Consider the following 26,372-nt stretch of genomic DNA (forward strand, 5'->3'; position numbering starts at 1 on the left):
CAGAGATATTCCTGCTTGGTACAACAGATCAGGATTTAGATAAAAACACTGACAAACTCCTATTCCTTTTAAACACAGCATCAACAATCTGCTATGCAAAAATTTGGTTAAAAGGAAGAGATCCCAGAAGAAGATGATTAGATGGGGAAAATTGCAGATATCAGAAATATGGACAGACTGAAATACATCTAAAAACATCTAAAAACAAGAGGACCCCGATAAAAGAAACATCTAAAAACAAGAGGACCCCGATAAAAGAAACATATTGGACAAAAGTGGGGGACATGAGAGAAGCCTCCTTGCAGGATTGCAAGACATCCGGGCGTCCCCTGGGCAACGTCTTCGTAGACGACTGATTCTCTCACTCCAGAAGCAACCAGAAGCGACTTGCAGCATGCAACACAGTGAAGACATCTGCCCTTGCACTATGCTACTCTGCTGCTGAGTGTGGAACACATCTCACTACGCTAAAACAGTAGATGTGGCTCTTAATGAGACATGCCGCATTATTACGGGGTGTCTGTGCCCTACACCACTGGAGAAATTACACTGTCTAGCCAGTATTGCACCACCTGACATCCTCTGGGAAGTAGCAGTGAAAGGACCAAGGCAGTGACATCTCCAGCTCATCCCCTGTTTGGATATTAGCCAGCACGTCAACGAATTAAATCAAGAAATAGTTTTCTAAGATCTACAGAGATACTCGCTGGAACACCTCAGCAAGCGAGAGTCCAAAAGTGGCAGGCTCAAACCTAGAACCTCAATCAATGGCTGGTACCAAATGAGAGACTCCTCCCTGGGCACACAAAAAACTGGGCAACTTGGAAGGTGCTGAACAGAGTGCTTTCTGGCACCACGAGATGCAAAGCCAACCTCAAGAAATGGGGCTACAAAGTGGAATCCACAACATGCGAGTGTGGAGAAGAGCAATGCAACCTGAGCCCTGCCACATGCACAATGGAGGACCTTCTTGCGGTAACACCAGAGGCACTCCAAATGGCCAGATACTGGTTAAAGGACATTTAATCAACTACCAAGCTTGCAAACTTTGTATTTTGTCTGTCTGTTTGTTTGTTTGTTTGTTAAAAAATGCAACACAACTGTTCGGTCTGCTCCTGACACGATAAATAAAATAAATTGGATAAAAGTGACAGAATACTTGAAACAAGAATAAAAATATATTGCCATAGAAAGAAGAGAGGAAAATACAGAAGATATAAAGAATAAAAGACGGAAAAGGAAGAATTCACATGGATGATACCCAGAAGTCAAAAACCCTTTATATATCTTTTTCTCTTCCTCCCCCCTTTTACTTCTGTTTCTTCCTTTCCTTTTTCTCTCTTCTTTCCTACCTCCACGCTATCATCTGTTTTTCTTTCGCCATCCAAAGAGATATATATATATATATATATATATATATATAAAGGAAAATTTTCAATAAAGATTATTTTTTTAAAAAAGGAATAATTACCAATCATGATTGATAAAGACACCCTGTTAGCTGTAGTATACCTGGATTCTCACTACTTTATGGATGAAAATAAACCTTAGTATTAATCACGGATATGAAAAATCTAGGTTTAAATCTTTACTGTTTTTTGAAGATGTTTCCAACATTACAAAGTTGAAAACAGGGGTTTTCTATCAGTGTATTCTCAAAGAGAAATAGCATAGTATATTTTGCAGATATTGTTTCCTTGTATTTCTACTATAGATATTTAATACCCGTATCACACCCCACTGTTATAGCACTGTATTCTACTTTAATTGCCATGACAACCTTTTGTGGAATTCTGGGCTTTGTAATTTAATGAGATCCAAGAGCCCTCTGGCTGAGAATTCTAATTGCCCCTCTGAAAACTGCAAATCCCAATATTCAATAAGCTGTTGCCATGGGAGTAAAAGTGGAATACAATGCTGTAACAGTGTAGTGTAATATGCTGCTATGAGTAAACTTAAAAAAAATCCCACCTGTGCAACACACACACACACAAATGTAAGATGCCTAGTGTCTGGTGAATATGGGGAGAAGAATGAACAAAAAGAAAGGTGGAGGAATGGATAAATCAGCAAGATATAAAAACATGGGTTTGAGAAAATAAAATGGACACTGAAGGCACAACTTGGAAATATTAGTATTGGTGCTAACAGGCAAAATTAAATCATTAGGTAAAGGTAAAGGTTTTCCCCTGACATTAAGTCCAGTTGTGTCCGACTCTGGGGTGTGGTGTTCATCTCCATTTCTAAGCCGAAGAGCCAACCTTGTCCGTAGACACCTCCAAGGTCATGTGGCCAGCATGACTGCATGGAGCACCTTCCCGCCAGAGTGGTACCTATTGATCTACTCACATTTGCATGTTTTCCAACTGCTAGGTTGGCAGAAGCTAGGGCTGACAGCAGGAGCTCACGCCCATCCCCGGATTCGAACCTGTGACCTTTCGGTCAACAAGTATAGCAGCTCATGCTTTAACCCACTCAGCCACTGGGTGCTCATTAGTTTGTAATAAACTGTTAAGAAAGTTTATTAATTTAATTGGTTAATTAAAATAGGGGAAAGCAATACTATACTATAGATGGAAAGCCACAATGGCCTCTCACAAGTTTTTTTTTTAACTTTGGGGGATTTTTTTTTCATCAAAAGGGCCTTTTTATGTCACCTAAGGGCCACAGGGTGCAATCTGCATTGCGGTAATAGAGACTCCCACCACTGCGGATCCGTTCAAAAATGTGCTTTACTATGTGTTGCCGACAAGTGATTCACTGGTATGGTGTAGTGAACTGAACATTGTACTAGGACAGGGTTTCAAGCAAATTGACCTTGGGCAAATCACATTCTATCAACCTCAAAGGAAGGCAAGGAAAAAAAAATCTAATCTGAACAAATCTTGCCAAGAGAATTCCACGATAAAGTTATGATCAATTAGAAATTACCTGAAAGTATACAACAATTCCAGTTGGTATTACTCATAGGCTTCCCTAAGCTGCCTTAGGACCTCATCACATTGAGTTCCTGAATCTGGGGAACAGTGGGGGCATTCGTTGGGCAAAAATGTAGAGCAGCATGGGAACCCGTCACCTGGGCCTTACATCGTCCCCTTCCCGATCTCACCGGGCTCCCCCTTGCTGTCCCTATTCTGTCTAATGAGAAGACGGGAAAGCCCCCCCCCCCCCGCAATGTTCTCTGTGTAGCTTCCAGGACGTTTCCAGGACGGAGCCCAGCCAGAAGTAGCCTTGCGTTGTATGATGGGCTCCTGTGGGCTCGGGTGAGGAAGCAACCTGGAAGCATCCTAGGGTGCTTCCAGAAGACAATGTGATGAGATCCATAGTCCCAGAGAGAGCCTTTGTTTTCAATATGGAAGTAAACTGGAACTCAATATCTGGCCACCTTTGGATTGTATGTCAGAGTACCCCAACAGATTAAAAAATATTAAAAGACTGCTGAAAATTACAAAAAGTGAAGTAACAAGAATCATTAATCAATAGGAAGGTTGTTAGAATTTAATTGTGAAAACAATGGATTTAGAAATCAACGAAATGTTAACAAATTTACATATGCAATGTTAAAATGTACAGCTTTTTTCATGTCATGAGCGACTTAAGAAACTGCAAATAACTTCTGATGTGAGAGAATTGGCCATCTGCAAGGACGTTGCCCAAGCTCTAAACGGTTCAGGACCTGCCTACCTTTGTGGCCGCATTCTCCCCTACGAGCCCACACAGTCCTTAAGATCTTCCGGGGATGTTCTTCTCTCACTCCCACCCCCGTCTCAGGCGTGGTTGGTGGGAACGGGAGAAAGAGCATTCTCGGTGGTGGCCCCTCATCTCTGGAACTTCCCCCCCCCCCAGGGAAATTAAGCTGGCACTCTCCCCACCCACATTCCATAAGGAATTAAATATGTGGACGTTTTGTTGTGCATTCGACTGACGAGTCCTATGACAAATGACCTGTAACATGACTGAATCATGACTTGAATCTGAATTCCTATATTACATTACTCTCTCTCTCTCTCTCTATATATATATATATATTGTTGTTGTTCATTCGTTCAGTCGTCTCCGACTCTTCGTGACCTCATGGACCAGCCTACGCCAGAGCTCCCTGTCGGCCGTTACCACCCCCAGCTCCCTCAAGGTCAGTCCAGTCACTTCAAGGATGCCATCCATCCATCTTGCCCTTGGTCGGCCCCTCTTCCTTTTGCCTTCCACTTTCCCCAGCATAATTGTCTTCTCTAGGCTTTCCTGTCTCCTCATGATGTGGCCAAAGTACTTCAGCTTTGTCTCTAGTATCTTTCCCTCCAGTGAGCAGTCGGGCTTTATTTCCTGGAGGATGGACTGGTTGGATCTTCTCGCAGTCCAAGGCACTCTCAGAACTTTCCTCCAACACCACAGCTCAAAAGCATCGATCTTCCTTCGCTCAGCCTTCCCTAAGGTCCAGCTCTCACATCCGTAGGTGACTACAGGGAATACCATGGCTTTGACTAGGCGGATCTTTGTTGCAAGTCTGATGTCTCTACTCTTCACTATTTTATCGAGACTGGACATTGCTCTCCTCCCAAGAAGTAAGCGTCTTCTGATTTCCTGGCTACAGTCTGCATCTGCAGTAATCTTTGCACCTAGAAATACAAAGTCTGTCACGGCCTCCACGGTTTCTCCCTCTATTTTCCAGTTGTCAATCATTCTTGTTGCCATAATCTTGGTTTTTTTGACGTTTAGCTGCAACCCGGCTTTTGCGCTTTCTTCTTTCACCTTGATTAGAAGGCTCCTCAGCTCCTCCTCGCTTTCGGCCATCAGAGTGGTGTCATCTGCATATCTGAGGTTGTTAATGTTTCTTCCAGCAATTTTCACCCCAGCTTTGCATTCATCAAGCCCCGCACATTGCATGATGTGTTCTGCATACAAGTTAAAAAGGTTGGATGAGAGTATGCAGCCTTGCCGTACGCCTTTCCCAATCTTGAACCTGTCTGTTGTTCCGTGGTCAGTTCTGACTGTTGCTACTTGGTCCTTGTACAGATTCCTCAGGAGAGAGACAAGGTGGCTTGGTATGCCCATCCCACCAAGAACTTGCCACAATTTATTATGATCCACACAGTCAAAGGCTTTAGAATAGTCAATGAAGCAGAAGTAGATGTTTTTCTGAAACTCCCTGCCTTTCTCCATTATCCAGCGGATATTGGCAATCTGGTCTCTCGTTCCTCTGCCTTTTCTAAACCCAGCTTGAACATCTGGCAACTCTCGCTCAATGTATTGCTGGAGTCTTCCTTGCAGGATCTTGAGCATTACCTTACTGGCATGAGAAATAAGGGCAACTGTACGGAAGTTTGAGCAGTCTTTCGCATTTCCCTTTTTTGGTATGGGGATATAAGTTGATTTTTTCCAGTCTGATGGCCATTCTTGTGTTTTCCATATTTGCTGGCAAATGGCATGCATCACCTTGACAGCATCATCTTTTAAGATTTTAAACAGTTCAGCTGGGATCCCATCATCTCCTGCTGCCTTGTTGTTAGCAATGCTTCTTAAGGCCCATTCAACCTCACTCCTCAGGATGTCTGGTTCTAATTCATTCACCACACCGTCAAAGCTATCCTCGATATTGTTATCCTTCCTATACAGATCTTCTGTATAGTCTCGCCACCTTCTCTTGATCTCTTCAGCTTCTGTTAGGTCCCTGCCATCTTTGTTTCTTATCATACCAATTTTTGCCTGAAATTTACCTCCAATGTTTCTAATTTTCTGGAAGAGGTCTCTTGTCCTTCCTATTCTGTTGTCTTCTTCCACTTCCATGCATTGCTTATTTAAAAATAGTTCCTTATCTCTTCTGGCTAACCTCTGGAATTGCGCATTTAACTGGGCATATCTCCCCTTTTCACTGTTTCCTTTTGCTTTCCTCCTTTCTTGGGCTACTTCCAGTGTCTCAGCAGACAACCATTTTGCCTTCTTCGTTTTCTTTTTCTTTGGAACGTACTTTGTTGCCGCTTCCTGAACAATGTCGCGGACTTCTGTCTGTAGTTCTTCTGGGACTCTGTTTACTAAATCTAGTCCTTCAAATCTGTTCTTCACTTCCACTGTATATTCGCTAGGAATGTTAGTGAGATCATATCTAACTGGTCTGTGTATTTTCCCTGATCTCTTTAGTTTTATTCTAAATTGGGCAATAAGAAGTTCGTGATCTGAGCTACAGTCAGCCCCAGGTCTTGTTTTCACCGACTGGATGGATGTCCGCCACCTTTGGCTGCAAAGGATGTAGTCAATCTGATTTCGGTGTTGACCGTCTGGTGAGGTCCATGTATAAAGCCGTCTTTTAGGTTGTTGGAAGAGAGTATTCGTTATACACAGCGAGTTTTCCTGGCAGAATTCTATCAGCCTGCGTCCCGCTTCATTTTGTTCTCCCAGACCATGCTTGCCTGTGATCCCAGTTGTCATTTGACTTCCCACCTTGGCATTCCAGTCTCCTGTAATGAAAATAATGTCTCTTTTTGGTGTATTATCCAGTAGGCCCTGCAGATCCTCATAGAACTGATCTACTTCTGCTTCTTCAGCAGCTGTGGTTGGGGCGTATATTTGGATCACTGTGATGTTGAAAGGCTTTCCTTGCACTCGAATTGAGATCATTCTGTCATTTTTTGGGTTGTATCCAAGCACCGCTTTAGCGAATTTCTTATTAATTATGAAGGCTACTCCATTTCTTCGATGTTCCTCTTGTCCGCAGTAGTAGATCTGGTGGTCATCTGATGTGAAGTGGCCCATTCCAGTCCATTTCAGTTCGCTGACCCCCAGAATGTCTATCTTTAGTCTTGACATCTCACCAATAACAACATCCAATTTGCCCTGGCTCATAGATCTTACATTCCAGGTTCCTATGGTGTGTTGATCTTTAGAGCATCGGATTCGTCGTTCGCCTCCAGTACCGTCGGCCGCTAGCCTTCCTTTCGGCTTTGAGCTAGCTGCGTCATCACATCTGGGGCTAGTTGAACTTATCCTCTGCTCCTCCCCAGTAGCATTTTGGCCATCTTCCGACCTGGGAGTCCCATCTTCCAATGGCATACCGACATATCTCTGGTTGTACTGGTCCATTTAGTTTTCTTGGCAAGGATACTGGAGTGGTTTGCCATTGCCTTCCCCAGGGATCACGCTTGGTCTGACCTCTCTGCCACAACCGTCCCGTCTTGGGTGGCCCTTCACGGTTTCGCTCATGACATCATTGAGGTGCTCAAGCTCCAGCGCCCCGACAAGGCGGTGATCCTTTGCTGGAGCTCTCTCTCTCTCTATATATATATTTATATATATGTGTGTGTTAAGCCGAATTGATCCTGTTTAATTGCTCTGTTTCAATGTTATTTCCTATGCTATTATACGTTTCTATCCACCTTATTGAACCACCTTATCCTTTAACCAGTTCGCATAGTGGCCTCTCCCCCCCCCCCCACTCCAAAATTAGTCTGCTGTTGCTTTTGATACTTGTTTATTATTGTAATTCTGGTTTATGCTGTTTTAATTTGTTATTGTTTTGTTTTTAATTGTATTTTGCCTTGGGCTTGGCCCCATGTAAGCCGCCCCGGGTCCCTTCGGGGAGATGGAGGCGGGATAGAAAAATAAAGTTCTTTTTCTTCTTCTTCAGGGGACGCCCAGATGTTTTGATGTTTTACCATCCTTGTGGGAGGCTTCCCTCATGTCCTCGCATGGGGAGCTGGAGCTGTCAGCGGGAGCTCATCCACATGGGTTAAACCCAGTCCTGCCAGAACAAGGGTTTAACCCGCTGTGCCACTGGGGGTTCATATAAAGCTGTGAAGCTGAATATTTATGATATTTCTTATATTTGTTATAAAACATGCAGTATTATCACCCCTATATTGCTAAAAACGGACCACACTGAAAGACTGTGAGCTCTCCTAAACCTACTAATGAATGGAAAGGTTAAAACCAGGAACTTCCTAGCGTGTAGCTTTGCACTCTTTGCAACTGCAGAATCTCAGACAAATCACAGGAACAATGACAAAAATGCTACTAAGATAAGCAGCTGAGAGAAAGCTGCACAGAATCTGACAAGAGATTTACATGCAAAGCAGGACAACTCAAAGTTCAAATGCCCTACAGACTTCCAAGTGAGACAAATTAATTAGGGTCACTAAAGATCTTGATGCCAAAAGTACCATAGCGTGCTTAAAGCTAAGGTTCCCTAAGGCCAAGCTCCGAGAGGACAATAGCTGTAAGGTGAAATAAAGCCACAGACCTAAAGGAAATTAACATTCACAGAATGATGGCTGAGATCCGTAACTGACTAATGTATTGACTACTATATGCGGATTGAGTTGACATTGCTTTATCTTGGCGAACTGGTTTTATATGTATTTTATCTTATTGTATTTTTATTCATTGTTATGTATTATGTTTAAATGGTTTTACTTGTTAGTATTGAATCCTTGCTGTGAACCGTCCTGAGTCCCTCTACGGAGGTAGAGAACAGTATATAAAAGTTTTTAATAATAATAATAATAATAATAATAATAATAATAATTTGATAAGGAAGAGAGGACACTCAGTTATGGCACTCCCCCTCAGTTCTGTTTGGCAATGGCAAGGTAATTATTAAATAATTAATACATTTATGTCTTTTCCAAGACATAAATAATTAAAAGAAATGCATTAAGTTTATACATCCAAATTGTTCATGAATAGTCTTTTGTTAGATTGGGCCTTGGCAACAAGTCACTAAAGGTTTACAAAAAATGACATGTTTTTGTTCTTTATTTGGCAAGTTTAACTTTCCACAAGTAGTCAAAATCCCAACAGACCAATACAGGTCTTTACAGACAAGAACATTAGTGATAATCTGGTTACTAACTGCTCTGGGAATTTTTACAAGTCCAGTGTATAGCTTTTTTTTACTCTCTCACAGCTCTTGATTTATTTATTTCATATCAAAAGCATTGCAAAATTAGTATAAAACTGATAAAATAGAAGGTATGCAGGCAGCTAAATATCTTTTATCTAAATATATTGTGATATTGTGACACTGGCAGTCTTTAGGAAGAGTTTGAAGACCTGGCTGTTCCGGTGTGCCTTTCCAGAATAGGAAACTCAAGCAATATGTCTCAGAAGCACTTTATCAGAGATTTAGGATTGTCTGCACATTGCACTTACCCTAAAATCCTACATTGCACCTGTCATACTCAGCACTTTTTAATCTGTACCCATTACATTCGGCCCGGCCCTAGTTTTATTGTGTTATGGTGTATTGTTTTTATTGTTTACTGTTATTACTTAAGGTTTTGATTTGCTTTATAATGTTATGTGTATTGTTATGCTGTTGTTTTTATTGAGGCCTTAGCCTTTGTAAGCCACATCGAGTCCTTCGGGAGATGTTAGCGGGGTACAAATAAAGTTAATAAATTAATTAATTAATAATAATATTAGTAATATTACACGTAATCTATATAAATAAAAATGTAATGTTCGTTTGTGGGATTAACAATACTCAAAAACCACTGGACGAATTGCTGCCAAATTTGGCCACAAGACACCTACTAACCCAAGGAGTGACCATCACTCAAAAAATTGATTTTATCATTTGAGAGTTTTAGTTGCTGGGATTTATAGTTAACCTACAATCAACGAGTATTCTGAACTCCACCAGTGATGGAATTGAACCAAACGTGGCATACAGGACTCTAATGACCAACAGAAAACATTAGAAGGGTTTGGTGGGCATTGACCTTGAGTTTGGGAGTTGTAGTTCGCCTACATCCAGAGAGCGCTGCGGACTCAAACAATGATGGCTCTGGACAAAACTTGGCACGAATATTCCATATGCCCAAATATGAACACATATGGAGTTTGGGGGGAAATGGACCTTGACATTTGGGAGTTGTACTTACTGGGATTTATAGTTCACCTACAATCAAAGAGCATTCTGAACCCCATCAACGACAGAATTGGGGCAAACTTCCCACACTAAACCCCCATGACCAACAGAAAATACTTAAGGCCATCCAGTCCAACTCCCTTCACCAGGGCAAGAAAATGTAATCAAAGCCCTCCTGACAAAGAGCCATCCAGCCATAGATATAGATAGAGCAATATGATTCATGCACACGGAGATATAGTATCATAGATTTGAAAGGGACCCCTAAAGAAGGACAATTAAATGTTGCATGTTCCAGAGTAGGCAAACCAGACAATCTCCACACCAATACTGACAAAGAAATAGCAAGAAATACTGTTTACACACAAGCATAAAGAAATTGCATATATTACAAATCAACATTTTCTCATTACTTTATTTTCCAGATCACCAGACTGGGCCACAGCAACGCGTGGCAGGGGACGGCTAGTATTATAAATATTATCTGTGTATACAATATATATTATATTACATTACATTATTATATTATATTTTCTATCCACATTAAAAAGTAGTGATATATACAAATAAAACCCAGAGAGCCAGTTGCCTATCCTAACTCCGGTGTGTTTGGTGTTAGCAGGTTTCTGTGAAAAGGAGGTAAGCCATGATACCTTGAACGTATTGGAAAAAGGCAGGTGATTGAGGAAATAAGTAAGTGAGAGTCAGAAAGAAAGAAATATGGACATGCACTGTACAACATTAAAGTGCACAGTATCCATTGCCAGAACTCTGCCGGACCCCAAATTCAATCCCCATTCAATAATAAAAAAAAGACCACTCTTTGTTCACCCCCATCTCCTCCAACCATTCTGACATCTTTCCCAAATTCCCAGCAGTTCCACATCTTGCATACCAATAGACTACATTTAATCCTTTGGCCGACTGCCAGTTTTTGAAAGCGAGAAGGAGAAAAAGAGAGTACATTTGACTATCGTGGAAAAGTTCAGCAGCAAGACAAATAAAAATCAGATCATCTATACTGCAGGACAATGTCTGCTTTCCACGCATAAAAATATTGCAAAATACAAAACCGGATTGTTCTTCTTTTTAAAAAAAATCCAAATATTTGAGTAAATGAATGAATGAAACTGTAGAAGGATTTGATTCTCAGAAAGCCGTTTTGTAGGGCTATCAAATTAGTTCAATTTAACATTGTTTTGTCTATCATGCCAGTAATTGAAACAGGCAGGAGAGTGCAGAAAACCATGCCAACTGATGGGAAATCCATGCCTCCTCTTTCTATGTACTTGAGCCAGACTTTTATTTATTCATTCATTTATTTACAACATTTATATGCTGCCCTTCTCACCCCGAATGGGACTCAGAGCGGCTTACAAGATATATATACATGCAATATATTATATTATTAGCATAATAATAATAATAATAATAATAATAATAATAATCTTTATTTATACCCTACCACCATCTCCCCAATGGGGACTCGGAGCGGCTTACATGTGGCCAAGCCCGGACAACATATTACATCGAAATAAAACCAAAACATAATCAACAAGCAACATCAGCAAAATTACATTTTAAGAATACATATGAATACAATAACAAAATAATACTACAATAAACACAATTGCAGTAACAGTGAGTGGGTCACATGTACAGGATAAAATGTTAAAAACTCTAATGAGATAAAAAATAGGAGCAGGTTATTTGCAGGGAGCTCATAAAGACACACCAGGCTTTGAAACTAAACTTCCCATTTTGGGGGGGGGGGGGGGGGTGTATTCCAGTGACAGAAGCGTTGAGGGGAGCAGTAGTGTCATGTTGTGCACCTACTCGCCAAAGGCGCAGCGGAAGAGCCAGGTTTTAAGGTTCTTTTTAAATGTTTCTAGTGTAGGGGCTTTCCATAGTACAATATCAGTATTATATATTACTATATATTACTATATTGTACTATATCATTATATTGTAATATTATTAGTAATATTGCATGTAATACAAAATATATAATTATAATATCATATTATTATTAGTAGTATTATACTGTATTACATTATAACATTATAAATATTATATGTATATACAATATATTATATAACGTAACATTGTATTGTATTGTATTGTATTATTAGCATAGCAGAGGAGACAAGGTGGAACTGTCTTCTGGTCCCCTCTCTCTGGCCCAGATCAGCAGTTGGTGCTGGGGGGAGGGGGTCCCCAAATGATGACATATGGAAGAGTGGCAAACACTGGATTACAGTGTTTGCCACTGTGATGAAGTGTGAATTTTAACCTACAGTTATGTATAATTATAGATAGGTGTTTAAGTATCTATAGGGTATATAAAATAGCATAACTGGAGGGATGGTAGCCAGCTCAGCTCACTCTGAGCTGGGTTGCCATGGAAAAAGGGGAGGAGCCAACTGCCACTTGGCAGGGCAGCCATTTTAAAACGGTCAGTCTGTGGTCTGAGAACTGCAGGAAAGGCTGGTTCTACAGTGTTGAGAATCAGGGAAGCAGTCTGTAGTTAGAGAACTACAGGGAAAGGCTGGTTCTACTATGCTGAGAACCAGGAAGGTTTAGGCTTTTAGCCTGTGCGGTTTAGATAGGTCAAGTTGGCTTATTTAGATTAGTAGTTAGTGTATGAGCAAAAAGGGGAAGAGAACCCAAGTAAGCATCTTTACTGCAACAGAAATAATATAGGGAAAGAATAAGCTGGTACCTGAAGTGAACTGTTAAGGAAAGAAACTCAGTTTGAAGAAAAATAAGTTTAAAACCTGTTTAGTGGAAGGAACAGTCCTCTCAAGAGTTGTTTTATGGAATGTTATAAATGTAATCTCTAAAGAAATGTGCCTCTAGGAGTTAAGAAACATTGAAACCATTAAGTTTCTTCTATACTTCAATAAACTTGTTACAGTTTCTCTTAAAGCCAAATATCTATTACATATACATTCAAGTCAAGCCGCGCTACACATTAAAGAAACACCAACAAAATATTATAAGCTATTAGCTGTGTTATCAACTTTATAAATCCATTACAAATAGTAGGAGACCCTGATAAATCAGTGATGGCCCTACTGCTTCTGGTGTCGTCTTTACAAAGTGATAGTGTCGTTACAAAGTGGTGGCATCTTTACAGCCACTATTATTGAGTTAAAATTGGACATTGGATTATTTATTTATTTATTTACTACATTTTTATACTGCTCTTCTCAGCCCTCAGCTTTTAAAACGTTTGTACTAAATAGAATACAATTCTGCCCACCTTAACCCTGAAGCTGGCTGTGAACTATTCTAAACACTTTTTTTTCTTCGTGTCGGACGTGACTTGAAAAACTGCAAGTCACTTCTGGTATGAGAGAATTGGCCGTCTGCAAGGACGTTGCTCAGGGGATGCCCGGATGTTTTACCATCATGTGGGAGACTTCTCTCAAACGCTTAAAAACATGCTTTGCACTTTTCACTATGAAAACCACTATGTGCCTTGGGTTAGTAACCTATTGTTACGAATTCATTTGTAACATGTGGTTCTATCTGAGTGCATACATCTGTATTATGACAATTTTTTTGAACCGATAATCTGTAGCATGGCATTCCGTAACGCCACAGTTATCATAGCCATCTGGATAAAATCAAGCCCATAGACACACAATAAAAGTAGTCATAACAGAAATGCAAAAGATCTCTACCCCAACCATTTCCTATATTGCAAACATATTGTGGAATGAAGAAAAAATAGAACCATTCACACTATAAACATTTTATGATTATTATCAAAGTGATCTGATGCTTGTTGCAAGAACGGATGGATGAGGACCTACAGATTAGCTGAATCATGGGACACGATTCAGAGGGAAAATCTACACACATATCCCACACACTCTTACACATGCTTTACTGACATGAATGGGAGTCATGCAAGAGTTGTTCCTTCATTAACACACAATAGTCCCTTCCCTCTATTCAGGGAGGAAAGCCATTCTCAAAAGCTGAAGTCAGCATAAAAAGCCAGTAAGCAGGATGGCATTTTTTTGTCGCACCAGTAAAATGCAGAAAGTCTTTGTTGATATAGAGACAAGCCAAGATATAATGATGTCTACATGGAAGTGCTCCAATTGTGTGGTAAGGGATGTGAGTCCATTTTGCCAGCAAAAGAAAACAAATGGATGAAGGCAGCAGAACCAGTGCAATCACAACTGTCTTAATGTCCTTGTTTCAGCGATATCAGAATGTGGCTTTTTATTCTATTTATTAGTATCTAGTAAAGTGTGCCTTTTCTCCACATATGGGTGGACATGTTTTTCTAGGGATCACAGGATGATTGTTTGGGAGTTAATCCCTTTTGAAACAATTACAGTGTTCCCTTGCTACTTCGGGGTTCACTTTTAGCAGACTCGCTGTTTCGTGGGTTTTTGAAAATAATAAAAAATATAAAATATAAAATATTCACATCCAGTGGAGGCTGGGGACACCAGAAGTGCGGTGGCCTGAGGTGCGGTGTGGAAGGCCTGCCACCCTGGCCTGCTGCTACCTGCGTGGTTCCGGAGGCTCTTCCGTTGTCTGTGGAGGCCAGGGAGGCAGGCAGGCACCCTTGGGATGGGCCGGGAGATGGGTAAGGAAGCACGGGTACAAAAATAATATATAAAATATGTAAAATAATGTATAAATATTAAAATTAACATGGCATCCCTACTTCGTGGATTTTCACTTATCGCGAGTGGTCCTGGAACAGAACCCCCGTGATAAGTGAGGGACCACTGTACACTATGTAACATGTCATTTCCTAATTGGTTCTATCATTAAAAAATAGTAAACATTTATTAAACTGCAAAAACTTTGTTTTGTGTGACATCCTGCAGCACATTTTGCTATACGTTTTCAAAGACCACAAATGATCAGCCACTGCCAGAAGGGATAGAGAGTTTCATCTATGCTGACGACTGTGCCATCACCACTTAAGCAGGGAGCTTTGAAATGGTTGAACAGAAGATCTCCGAAGCTTTGGGTGCTCTTACTGCCTATTACAGGGAAAAACAGCTGATCCCTAATCCATCTAAAACACAGACATGTGCTTTTCATCTTAAGAACAGATAAGCATCTTGAGCTCGGAGAATCACCTGGGAAGGAATCCCACTGGAACATTGCAGCACATCAAAATGCTTGGGAGTTACTCTGGACCATGCTCTGACTTACAAGAAGCACTGCCTGACTATCAAGCAAAAAATGAGTGCAAAAAATAATATAATACGAAAGCTGACTGGCACAACCTGGGGATCACAACCAGATACAGTGAAGACATCTGCCCTTGAGCTTTGCTACACTGCTGCTGAATACGCATGCCCAGTGTGGAATACATCTCACCACATTAAAACAGTGGGTATGGCTATTAATGAAACATGCTGCATTATCACAGGATGTCTACGCACCACACCACTGGAGAAATTATACTGTTTAGCTGGTATTACACCACCTAACATCCGTCAGGAAGTAGCAGCCTATAATGAAAGGACATCTCCGGCCCATTGCTGTTCAGATATCAGCCACCATGCCAATGACTTAAATCAAGAAACAGCTTCCTAAGAACTACAGAAAAACTCGCAGGAACACCTCAGCAAGCGAGAGTCCAAAGGTGGCAGGTTAAAACACGGAACCTCAATTCATGGCTGATGTCACATGGAAAACTCCCTCCTGAGCACACAGAAGACTTGGAAGGCACTGAACAGGCTGAGCTTTGGCACCACGAGATGCAGAGCTAACTTTAAGAAATGAGGCTACAAAGTGAAGTACACGACATTCAAATATGGAGAAGTGCAAACCACAGACCACTTACTACAATGCCACCTGAGCCCTACCACATGCACAATGGAGGACCTTCTCACAGTGACAACAGAGGCACTCCAAGTAGCCAGCTTCTGGTCAAAGCACATTGAGTATAATGCCAAGTTTTTAACTCTGTTTGTTTCTTTTGATTACATTATAACTGCATCCTAGATTTGCTTCTGACACAATAAATAAATAAATATCTCATAAAGTCCAATACAACATAGCCTGTGGCAGCCACAAAAACAAAGTCTCTGGAGTATAGCAACTACTTTCAAAATAAATACCATACATTTAAACAGGAATTAACACTTTCAAACGAGGAACAGATTTTTTTTTCAAATTTTGTTATATAATATTATGTATCTATCAAAGCAGCAGGGAAACTGTAACCACAGAGGTAACATTGCTAGAAGTTGGTGGAGATGTTTGTATCTTTCACCTTTCCTAACATTCTCCAACAAAATATCGCATTATAGGTTTCAAAAGCCAAAATATTCTAAAATTGTTCACATAGGTTGCGAAGATAGTGCCACCTTTGATTTACAATGGATCAGAGTACACAAACTTTGTTCCATGCACAAAATGATGAAAAAAATATTGCGTATGAAATAACCTTCAAGTAATGAGCTGCATATGAAACATAAATGAATTTCATATTTAGACTTAGGTCCATAATATCTCATTACAGGTATCTGAAAAAATCCAAAACCTAAAATACCTCTGGTCCTAGACATTTCAGATAAGGAATACTCAACCTGCACTGATGGTAGAACAGAGTGCTTTCAGAAATCAGTGAGCAGCAGGCTTATTTCTCCCTGCAGCTCATCTGAAATAATAGTAGATAGTATTATGAGCCCAGGAAGACGGTGTGGTATGCAAAACCTCAATGTGTATAGGCTAGATATTCCCAAAGAAGTGTAAGTGCAACCTATGGTGGCTCACAGGAGCATAACTTTTGATGACATGTTTGTTCAAGGGAGTATGGCAGCCCACACAAAAAATATGCTCATGACAAAAAAACTTCTGCACTACAATCTGCAGTTTAAGGAGGCAATTAGGCATGGTTGATCCAAAAAAAATGGTTCAAAAGTTGTTTCGAATGTAGGGGGTGCTGGTGGTTGGTTTCGGAAAGGAATTCTGATTTTTTCCGATTTTTTTTGAACTTTCCGAATTTTCCAAATTGCTTCGTTAATGGGGGACATGATTGTGCAATATACGAAAAAAAAGCAAATGGCACTGGGCAAACTTCAGGGATTCTTTCTCCTTCATTTTTAGACCAATCCTAACAAAACTTGCCACTGTGACACAAACAGCAGGGAGAGGCCTTTTTGGCTTTTTGAAGTTGATTTCACACCTTCAGGAAGGAAAATATTTTGACTATATTGGATTTCTATTGTCTCCTCAGTAGCAACATAAAGCAACTAAGGACACAAAGAGCAGGGAGAGGCCTTTTTGGCTTATAGAATCATAGAATCAAAGAGTTGGAAGAGACTTCATGGGCCATCCAGTCCAATCCCCTGCCAAGAAGCAGGAATATTGCATTCAAATAACCCCTGACAGATGGCCATCCAGCCTGTTTAAAAGCTTCCAAAGAAGGAGCCTCCACCACACTCCGGGGCAGAGAGTTCCACTGCCGAAGTTGATTTTTGAAGTTGATTTCACAACTTTAAGAAGGATAATATTTTGACTATTTGGCAACGCAAAGCAAACTGAGGAAACAAACTGCACCATAACACCTCAATATTACCCACCTATGCATCGCCCACTTGTCCCAAATCCCAACAACAAAAACACACAAGCGGCTGCAAGGCAGGCAACAGCCCTTCTCCCTCCTGCCATGGTTCTCTGCTGCCCTGCTCTTCTTCCCCCCAACAGAAACAACACACAAGTGGCTGCAAGGCAGGCAGGAAACAGCCCTGTTCCCAGCCCTTCTCCGCTTGCTCTGCTCTTCCAACTGCTCTTCTTCCAACCTCCCTTCCCTTTCTCTTTCCCCTTCCCTTCCTGGGCTCACAATGAGCCTCTGAGCCATGTGCTGCCCTTTATATAGCGCAATGGCTGCCGTGCGGAAACCCCAGCCCTCCCTTTCCCAAAACTTCTCCCCTCATTGGCTGGGAGGCAAGCATCCCAGCATGCAAGCTGCTTGCCTCCAAACGCTGAGTCACTTCTGACTCACTTCCTGAGTCAGAAGAAAAATGGCGAGACAAGCTTCGGAAGGGATTTCCAGTTTTCTTAAAAACTTTGAAATTGCTTCAAAAGGTAATTTTTCCAAATTTATTCCGAATTACAAAGCTTCCGATGGCACCTAACCATGCCTAGAGGCAATGTATTAATTAGTTTTTATTCCCTATACCATTACATAGATAAATACATTTTAAAGCTTTAAAGTTGGCAGAGAAATACAAACAGGAGCCACAACAGATGTGTCTGGACAATAGTTTCATCTCCAACACAAAATAAGTAGGGCTGCACCCTTATTTATATAAGTATATAAGTATATATATAAGTAGGGCTGCCCTTGCGCTATGCTACTCTGCTGCTGAGTACGCATGCCCAGTGTGGAATACATCTCACCACACTAAAACAGTGGATGTGGCTCTTAATGAGACATGTAATGAGATCACAGGGTGTCTGCGCCCTACACCACTGGAGAAATTACACTGTTTAGACAGTATTGCACCACCTGACATCCGCTGGGAAGTTGCAGCCAATAGTGAAAGGACCAAGGCAGAGACATCTCCAGCTCATCCCTTGTTTGTGTATCAGCCAGCACGTCAACGACTCAAATCAAGAAATAGTTTTCTTAGATCTACAGAGACACTCGCTGGAACACCTCAGCAAGCGAGAGTTCAAAAGTGGCAGGCTCAAACCCAGCACCTCAATCCGTGGGTGATACCAGATGAGAGACTCCCTCCTGGGCACACAGAAGACTGGGCGACTTGGAAGGCGCTGAACAGACTGCACTCTGGCACCATGAGATGCAGAGCCAATCTTAAGAAATGGGGCTACAAAGTGGAATCCACGACATGCGAGTGTGGAGAAGAGCACATCACTGACCACCTGCTGCAATGCACCCTGAGCCCTGCCACATGCACCATGGAGGACCTCCTTGCGGCAACACCAGAGGTACTCCAAGTGGCCAGATACTGGTCAAAGGACATTTAATCAGCTACCAAGTTTGCAAAATTTGTGTGTGTGTGTGTGTTTTAATCTGTTTGTTTGTTTTGTTCTGTTAGAAATGTAATACAATTCTGGTTGCGGATGACACGATAAATAAATACCCTTATTTTATAGGAGCACTGTAGAAAACACTGCTTGAAGGCTCTACAATCATGGGCCCTTCCACACAGTCATATAACACAGGATATCAAGGCAGAAAATCCAATAATATCTGCTTTTAACTGGGTTATCTGAGTCCACACTGCCATATATTCAAAGCAGATAATGTGGGATTTTATTCAGCTATGTGGAAGGCGCCGATATGTCATTCATATGTGATATGTCACTTCACAGTCAGTATCCATATGCTTCCCAAACAGTTCAGACAAAATCTGTTGGATGCATGCCACAGTATCTGGGAGAAAGCTAAGCCTTTAATATACATGCATTTATTTTTAGAAGCCCACTATTTTTAATCTCCAAAAATACCTTTTTCATCTGGGTTAATAATCCTTCAAACTCCTTCAGGTTCAGCGTTGCTCCACTGAAGTAAGTGCTGCTGTTTGCTGTTTTCCCCAGCCAATAGATGGTGACTAAAACCTGGAAAAAATAATTAGCATTATTTGAGAAAAGTCTGTGAAAGTCACTTGTTCAGCCTAGTATGGAAACTTTGTTTAAATCTCTGTCTGTTTTTGTAAATCACATTAAATCACTGGTCATTGGTTCTTTCAAAACAGGAGATAAACTGTCATCTTACGGAAGGCCATGAACACCAGTATTAAATATATAACACTGTTGTAAAGACTTTCTAGCCACACAAGCATGTTGGAATTTTGAATGTAAGCTAAGAAGCAAAAACATTGTCAAATGTTGTTCCAAAATATTTGATAAGCGATAGAAAGGAAACCCTGCCCAACATCGTGTCAAGAGTCAAAACTCTGTAAAGCAATTAAACTTTAAAAATTGCTCAAATTTATCTTTATATGTTACTAACAATAAAAGGCTAAGGTACTCCAATTTGGCATGGATGTTTGCGGATATGTTTTGTGCTGTAATTCTACTAGAATAAAGGGTTCGGTATGATTAATGTGCAATTCTAAGGTGGTTTAGCCACTGTAATTTCTGTATCATAAAAAAATTATCAGTGACACCTCTCAATATCAGTTGCAGGGGAAAACCAATGGTAAGATGCTATTGTACTCATATCCTGCTTCTGTGTTTCCCACAGACATACGTTTGACCACTGTGTGAACTAAATGCTGGACCGGATAGGCCTTGGGCCTGATCCATTGCAGCTGTTTTAATCTCAATTCAAAAAATTATTAAGTTAGATAGTTGTAATTTTAGATTTCCCTACAATCAGAATTTTCTTAGCAAGGCACAATAAATTAAAAAACACAAATAATGCAATAATGATATATTTTAAAATCACAAAATAAAATTAGTAGCAAATAATAAAAACATCACAAAAAATGAATTACGACAAGCAAGGTACCCAGTGGAACTCCCTAAGGAGGAGAATGGAAACGTTCCACAGATGAGAGCTACAATTGAAAAGACCTTGGCCCCTTCTACAGGGGAAAAGGTAGGGGAGGGAAAATAAAGAAGGGATAAAAGCAGGGGGGCAGCGGCCCTTCCGATATCTGGCAACAACACAAAATGAAGTTCAACAGTGACAAATGCTAGATACTCCACTTAGGCAGACAAAACGAAATGTAAAGATACAGAATGGGGGACAATGCCTGGCTCGAGAGCAGTACGAGTGAAAAAGATCTTGGAGTCCTCGTGGACAGCAAGTTAAACATGAGCCAACAATGTGATGTAGCGGCAAAAAAAGCCAATGGGATTTTGTCCTGCATCAATAGGAGCATAGTGTCTAGATCTAGGGAAGTAGATCTAGACCTTGGTTAGACCACACCTGGAATATTCTAGTTCTGGGAAACCACAATTGAAGAGAGATATTGACAAGCTGGAATAGGTCCAGAGGAAGGCGACTGATACGCTCAAGAGTCTGGAGAACAAGCCCTATGAAGAGCGGCTTAAAGAGCTGGGCATGTTTAGCCTGAGGAAGAGAAGGCTGAGAGGAGATATGACAGCCATGTATAAATATGTGAGAGGAAGCCACAGGGAGGAGGGAGCAAGGTTGTCTTCTGCTTCCCTGGAGACTAGGACACGGAACAATGGCTTCAAACTACAAGAAAGGAGATTCCATCTGAACATGAGGAAGAACTTCCTGACTGTGAGAGCCGTTCAGCAGTGGAACTCTCTGGCCCGGAGTGTGGTGGAGGCTCCTTCTTTGGAAGCTTTTAAACAGAGGCTGTCAGGGGTGCCATCTGTCAGGGGTGCTTTGAATGCAATTTTCCTGCTTCTAGGCAGGGGGTTGGACTGGATGGCCCATGAGGTCCCTTCCAACTCTATGATTCTATGATTCTAAGTATATAGGCTAGGAGAACTTTAAAGCAGAGGTGGGGATTGCATAGCTCTCAAGATGTTGCATTCTAATTCGCATCTGCCCAAAGCAATAAAGTGAATGATGTGGAATACTAGAATTCTCACTCCAACAACATTTGGATGCTGCATTTTGCCTGCTTCTGCTTTAAAGGTTAAAACCAGCACTTTGCCTGGAACTGGAATGATAGATAGCCAAGACAAGATGACAAAAATCTAACTTAATTAGTTGTAGGAGTGGGACAGAATGCAATTCGATCGAAAACGATGCAAACCATTACTCTTGCAATAAAGTTTCAAAGGACTGCATAAGATGACAGAGTTCTTCCAGATATTTACAGTGGTCAGTTAGTATCGATGCGAGAAAACACTCTCTGTACTGCATCTGAAGAAGTGGGTTTATATCTATGAAAGCTATTGCAAAAATAAAAAATAATTTAGTCTTAAAGGTGCTGCTACACTTCTCCCTTCATTCCTCCATTTGATACTGCAAGAGACTAACATGGCTACTTATTTGAAAATGCCTGTATTTACAACTCAATATGTATTAAAGAAAATTATTTTCCTGTTTATGTAGAAATTGCAGGTGCAGTTTTTGAGATCCATTCAGATAAAGAGCAGGTAAGAGACAGGAAACTTCCACTCACAGAAATAAACTCATTATGGGCAGCAGGATAGCAGCGGAAAACACACCCGCATATAATGATGTGAACTGAAAATGTTTCCACAATTTTACTGTTTAGGAAGCCACAGTTTTCATAATACATTTCCTGATATAATATTTTGATTGGGTAGGAATTAGCTTGGAGTATGTTTTCTTCCTGACAATATTTCAACCATCTTTTGCAATGTCATCCTTTCCTTCATTTGAAATTACTGCTAATCTCCTGCCACGAACCATCACGAAGTTTAAGATCTTCAGGAGAGGCCCTGCTCTCGATCCCACCACTATTGCGAACATGGTTGATGGGGACAAGAGACAGGGCCTTCTAAGCAGTGCCCCCCCTCCTATGGAATGCCCCCCCCCCAGAGATATCAGATTGGCCACCTTCCTCTTGTCTTTCAGAAGGACAATCAAAACCTGGTTATGGGACCAAACGTTTGATCAGTGAGCAGCAAGTGGAAGAAGATCACACAACTTATGGCAATAAATTGACCCAGACTGTTTTTTTGGATTTTTATTTTAATGGATGTGTCTTAATTAATTGTTTTAATTGTTGTTTTAATTTTTAATATTTTGATTGTACTGTGGTTGTTTTATGATGCTAGCATCGTATGATGCTTTTGTTAGGCCATTCTGAGTCCCCCTTCGGGAACTAATGTTGTTCAATCTCTCCCTCATCACCCATAATGTCTAAAATGCATTGTTTAAAAAAACACATTGATTTAACTTTGGTTGTGTGCACATGTAGAATAAATTGAGTTTAATACCACTTTAACTGCCATGGCTCAAAGTTATGGGATCATGGGAACTGTAGCTTTACAAAGTTTTTAGCCTTTTCTGTCAATGAGTGTTGGTGCCTTACCAAACTACAAATCCTAGAATTCCATAGCATTGAGCCATGGCAGTTAAAATGATGTCAAACTCCATCAAGTCTATAATGTATATGAACCCTAACTTTTGGGAAGTACTGGTTCAGAGCCACAGCAGCACCCATATTCAGGGCTGGTCGGGTTGTCCAGATTGCGAGATAATTCCAGAACTGGAGGGGGGCTTTAAAAGACATGGGGCAAAAGTATTATAGGACAATGCTTTACAAGCTATGTGATGGAAGGACTGACAATTCCACCAACTCACCCCAAAGTGTCAGGGATTGGTACCAGCACTTTGCCTGGAACTGGCTCGGCTCCTGCCTATCTGCATGACCGCATACCGCCCCCCTGAACCAGTGTGGGCTCTACAATCAGCTGGGGCTGCCCTCCTCTCAGTCCCACACTGTCACAAGCACGGTTGGTGGGGACCAGAGAGAGAGCCTTCTCGGTGGTGGCCCCCAGCTTTGGAGTGCCCTCCCCAGGGAGATCAGATAGGCCCCACACTGTCGTCCTTTTGTAGGGACTTGAAAACATGGCTATTTAAACAAGCTTTTGAGAATGTCAAGTCCCTAGTTGTTCTGCGTTAACAGTCATACAGTCTGCAATTTATCCTATGACCTCTCTCCATTGTTACATCTCTGCACTTATCCTATTCCCTTGTCCTATTGTTTACAGCCTGACCATGTTTACAGCAACCTACTGCCATTGATTGATGACTGCAGCTTTATTGAGTTTTGGTTGGTGTTTTATATGTGTATGTGTTTCACTTATCGTATTTTATACTGTGTTTATTTTATCTTCTGTTTTTAGGCACCTTGTGCTGTGTAAGTCACCACGAATCCCTTTGAGGAGATGGTGGCGGGATACAAGAATAAAGTTGTTCAGTTGTTGTAGGTTTTTTCGGGCTAAATGGCCGTGTTCTAGAGGCATTCTCTCCTGACGTTTCGCCTGCATCTATGGCAAGCATCCTCAGAGGTTGTGAGGTCAATAAAGTTGTTGTTGTTGTTACCTTTGAAATTGGCTGCAAGGGCTCACTGTTTAACATTTTAAACAAAATACTCATTTTCAAAACTAAAACTGGGACTTCCAATCAGTTGAACATTTTTACATTTTCATTTTGGCATTTTTGGCAAATCTCTGCTGCTCCTCAAGGTGACGGTCCCTGGGTAAAAATGGGCCTCCAGAATAACCTAGTTGCGAATCCCTACTCTAAAGTTCAACTGTTGCTATTGCTAGACTTAAAATCTGCTGGGATTTAATTTGATTGAGTTTTCATTATGGACCTTTATTTAGTAAACCTTGAATATCATTTAGGAAAGCGAGCCTGCCTTTCTCAGAAGCACTTTATTTTATGTTTCGTGCAATTAAATCCTACCTCGGATCTTCTCCCTGGTTTTTACATTGTCCTATCTCCCAGTGTTTTAAAATTTTGTCCTCGAATTAGGCTCTGCCCAGTGTGATCATCTGAGTTTTAATGTTTGATTTTATGCTGCTGTGTCATTTACTTATACTGGTTTGCATCTTATGTAATTTATTTTCTGATCCTTTGTTGTGTTTTTGTGTTTATATTGTGTTTTACTGTATTGATGGGTGTGGCCTTATGTAAACTGCCCCGAGTCCCCTTGGGGGAGATGGTGGCGGGGTATAAATAATAATAATAATAATAATAATAATTGTTATTATTACTAGCTCTACCCACCACGCGTTGCTGTGGCCAACCTTCCCTCCCTTTTTCTCTCCTTCTTTCCCTCCTTCCTTTGCTCCTTCTTTCCTTTATTCCTTTTGTTTTCTTCTTTCCTTCTCTCCATCCTTCCTTCTCTACCTCTTTCCTTCCTTCGCTTTTTGCTTCCACCCTTCCTTCTCTCTTTCCTTCTTCTCTTCCCTCCCTCTTTCCCTCCTTCTTTCCCTCCTTTCTTTGCTCCTTCTTTCCTTTATTCCTTCTGTTTTCTTCTTTCCTTCTCTCCTTCCTTCCTTCTCTACCTCTTTCCTTCCTTCCTTCGCTTTTTGCTTCCACCCTTCCTTCTCTCTTTCCTTCTTCCCTCCCCTTCCTCTTTCCCTCCTTCCTTTGCTCCTTCTTTCCCTTATTCCCTCTGTTTTCTTCTTTCCTTCTCTCCTTCCTTCCTTTTCTACCTCTTTCCTTCCTTTCCCCTTTTTCTTTTCCTACTACTTTTTCTCCTTCCTTCCCTCTCTACCTTTTTCCTTCCATGCTTCCTTCTCTCTTTCCTTCTTTCTTGCCCTCCCTCCCTCCCTTCCTTTCTCCCCTTCCTTTCTCCCCTTCCTTCCCTCCCTCTTCTTTCCATTTTTTCTGTATGTCATTTAGCTTTTTGGGGGTTTTTGAGTCCTTTATGCTGTTTTGAGTTTTTTTTTATGAGTGATGGTCACTTGTTGGTCTGTTAGGGGTATAGTGTCCAAATTTGGTGTCAATTCCCCCAGTGATTTTTGAGTTCTGTTAATCCCACAAATGAACATTACATTTTTATTTATATAGATTATTATTTCTTATAATGAGTAATTGTGAATAATTATAATGAATAGTTATGTACGCCTCTTTTTGAAAAACAAGACACTCTGGGTAGATTTATTTAAAATATAGGAAAACCTGCATCAGGGAACTTTAAACGCAAGCACTCTAAATGGCTCCCTTATATATTCACACACTGATGGAGGAAAAACAATTACAATATTGATGACAGGAAAGGCAGGACCAACTAACAATGCCCTTTTTACCTGTAACTATGATTCAGGGCTTGAAAAGTTATCACTGAAAGGTTTTTGGCATTTCCCTGGAGTCGAAGGACTTCAGCCAAACACAACTTGAATGCTAAGTTGACAATAAAACCTGGAGTTTTGTCTGGCTTTGAATAGTTTACCTAACTCTGTGACCAGCAGAATTTAAGACGTCCTTCATTGTACAGTTACAAAACTACGACTGCTACTACTGGTTTCAATCAACAAGGCAAGGGAGCAGAAAAGGTTGCTTTGAAACTACTATTCCATACAGAAAACACAAGCACAAAGGGAAGCGCGCAACTCCGACGAAGAACGACAGGACTGCCAAGTTCATACAGCACAATTTAGATTAGGACGTCAATGCCATTTCTTGAAGTGTCAGGCAGAAATCTGTTAGCTTTGCAGAAATCCAAGTTCCTCTTTGTAACAAAATCACAAAGGAGAGATATTTTTTGTTAAAAAAGCGGGACTGTTTTGTTTGTGCCAAACATTAAAACCCTGCTGGTGCCAACGGGAGCTGCTGCGTTCTTTCCTAGCTGAAGCTGGAGCACAGATAGCTTTCGACAGAAGCACCACAGATTGTGAATTGCAAAGAGACAAAGTGCATGCCAATACACAAAAGCTCTTTTGATCCATATAACTACATCTGAGCTTCAAGCCTTGTCTGGTACAACAAAACCAGCCCACAGTGAGGATGGGGGAGCGATATAGCTACGAATGTGAATACTTACGTTTTTCAGCTTCCGAGTACATTCATGATTCCTGGATGTGCAGTACGCACAAAAAGAAAGGAGAGAGAAATATCAGAAAGCAGAAACTCTTT

The 26,372-nt window shown here is 40.9% G+C and overlaps 1 protein-coding gene across 2 annotated transcripts in view; it reads right to left on the reverse strand.

The window, feature by feature from the left end:
- LIMCH1 (LIM and calponin homology domains 1) overlaps positions 1-26,372 on the reverse strand; it is a 341,273-nt gene that overhangs the window by 83,594 nt on the left and 231,307 nt on the right. For both annotated transcript variants that reach the window (XM_067468791.1, XM_067468792.1), the window contains exons 5-6: positions 26,281-26,311; positions 19,328-19,438 (exon numbers count right to left, since the gene is read on the reverse strand). In XM_067468791.1, the coding sequence (XP_067324892.1) occupies positions 19,328-19,438; positions 26,281-26,311 (142 nt within the window). The remainder of the gene's footprint in view (positions 1-19,327; positions 19,439-26,280; positions 26,312-26,372) is intronic.

Source organism: Anolis sagrei, chromosome 5, assembly GCF_037176765.1.
Source record: "Anolis sagrei isolate rAnoSag1 chromosome 5, rAnoSag1.mat, whole genome shotgun sequence".
Classification (NCBI taxonomy): Eukaryota; Metazoa; Chordata; class Lepidosauria; order Squamata; family Dactyloidae; genus Anolis; species Anolis sagrei.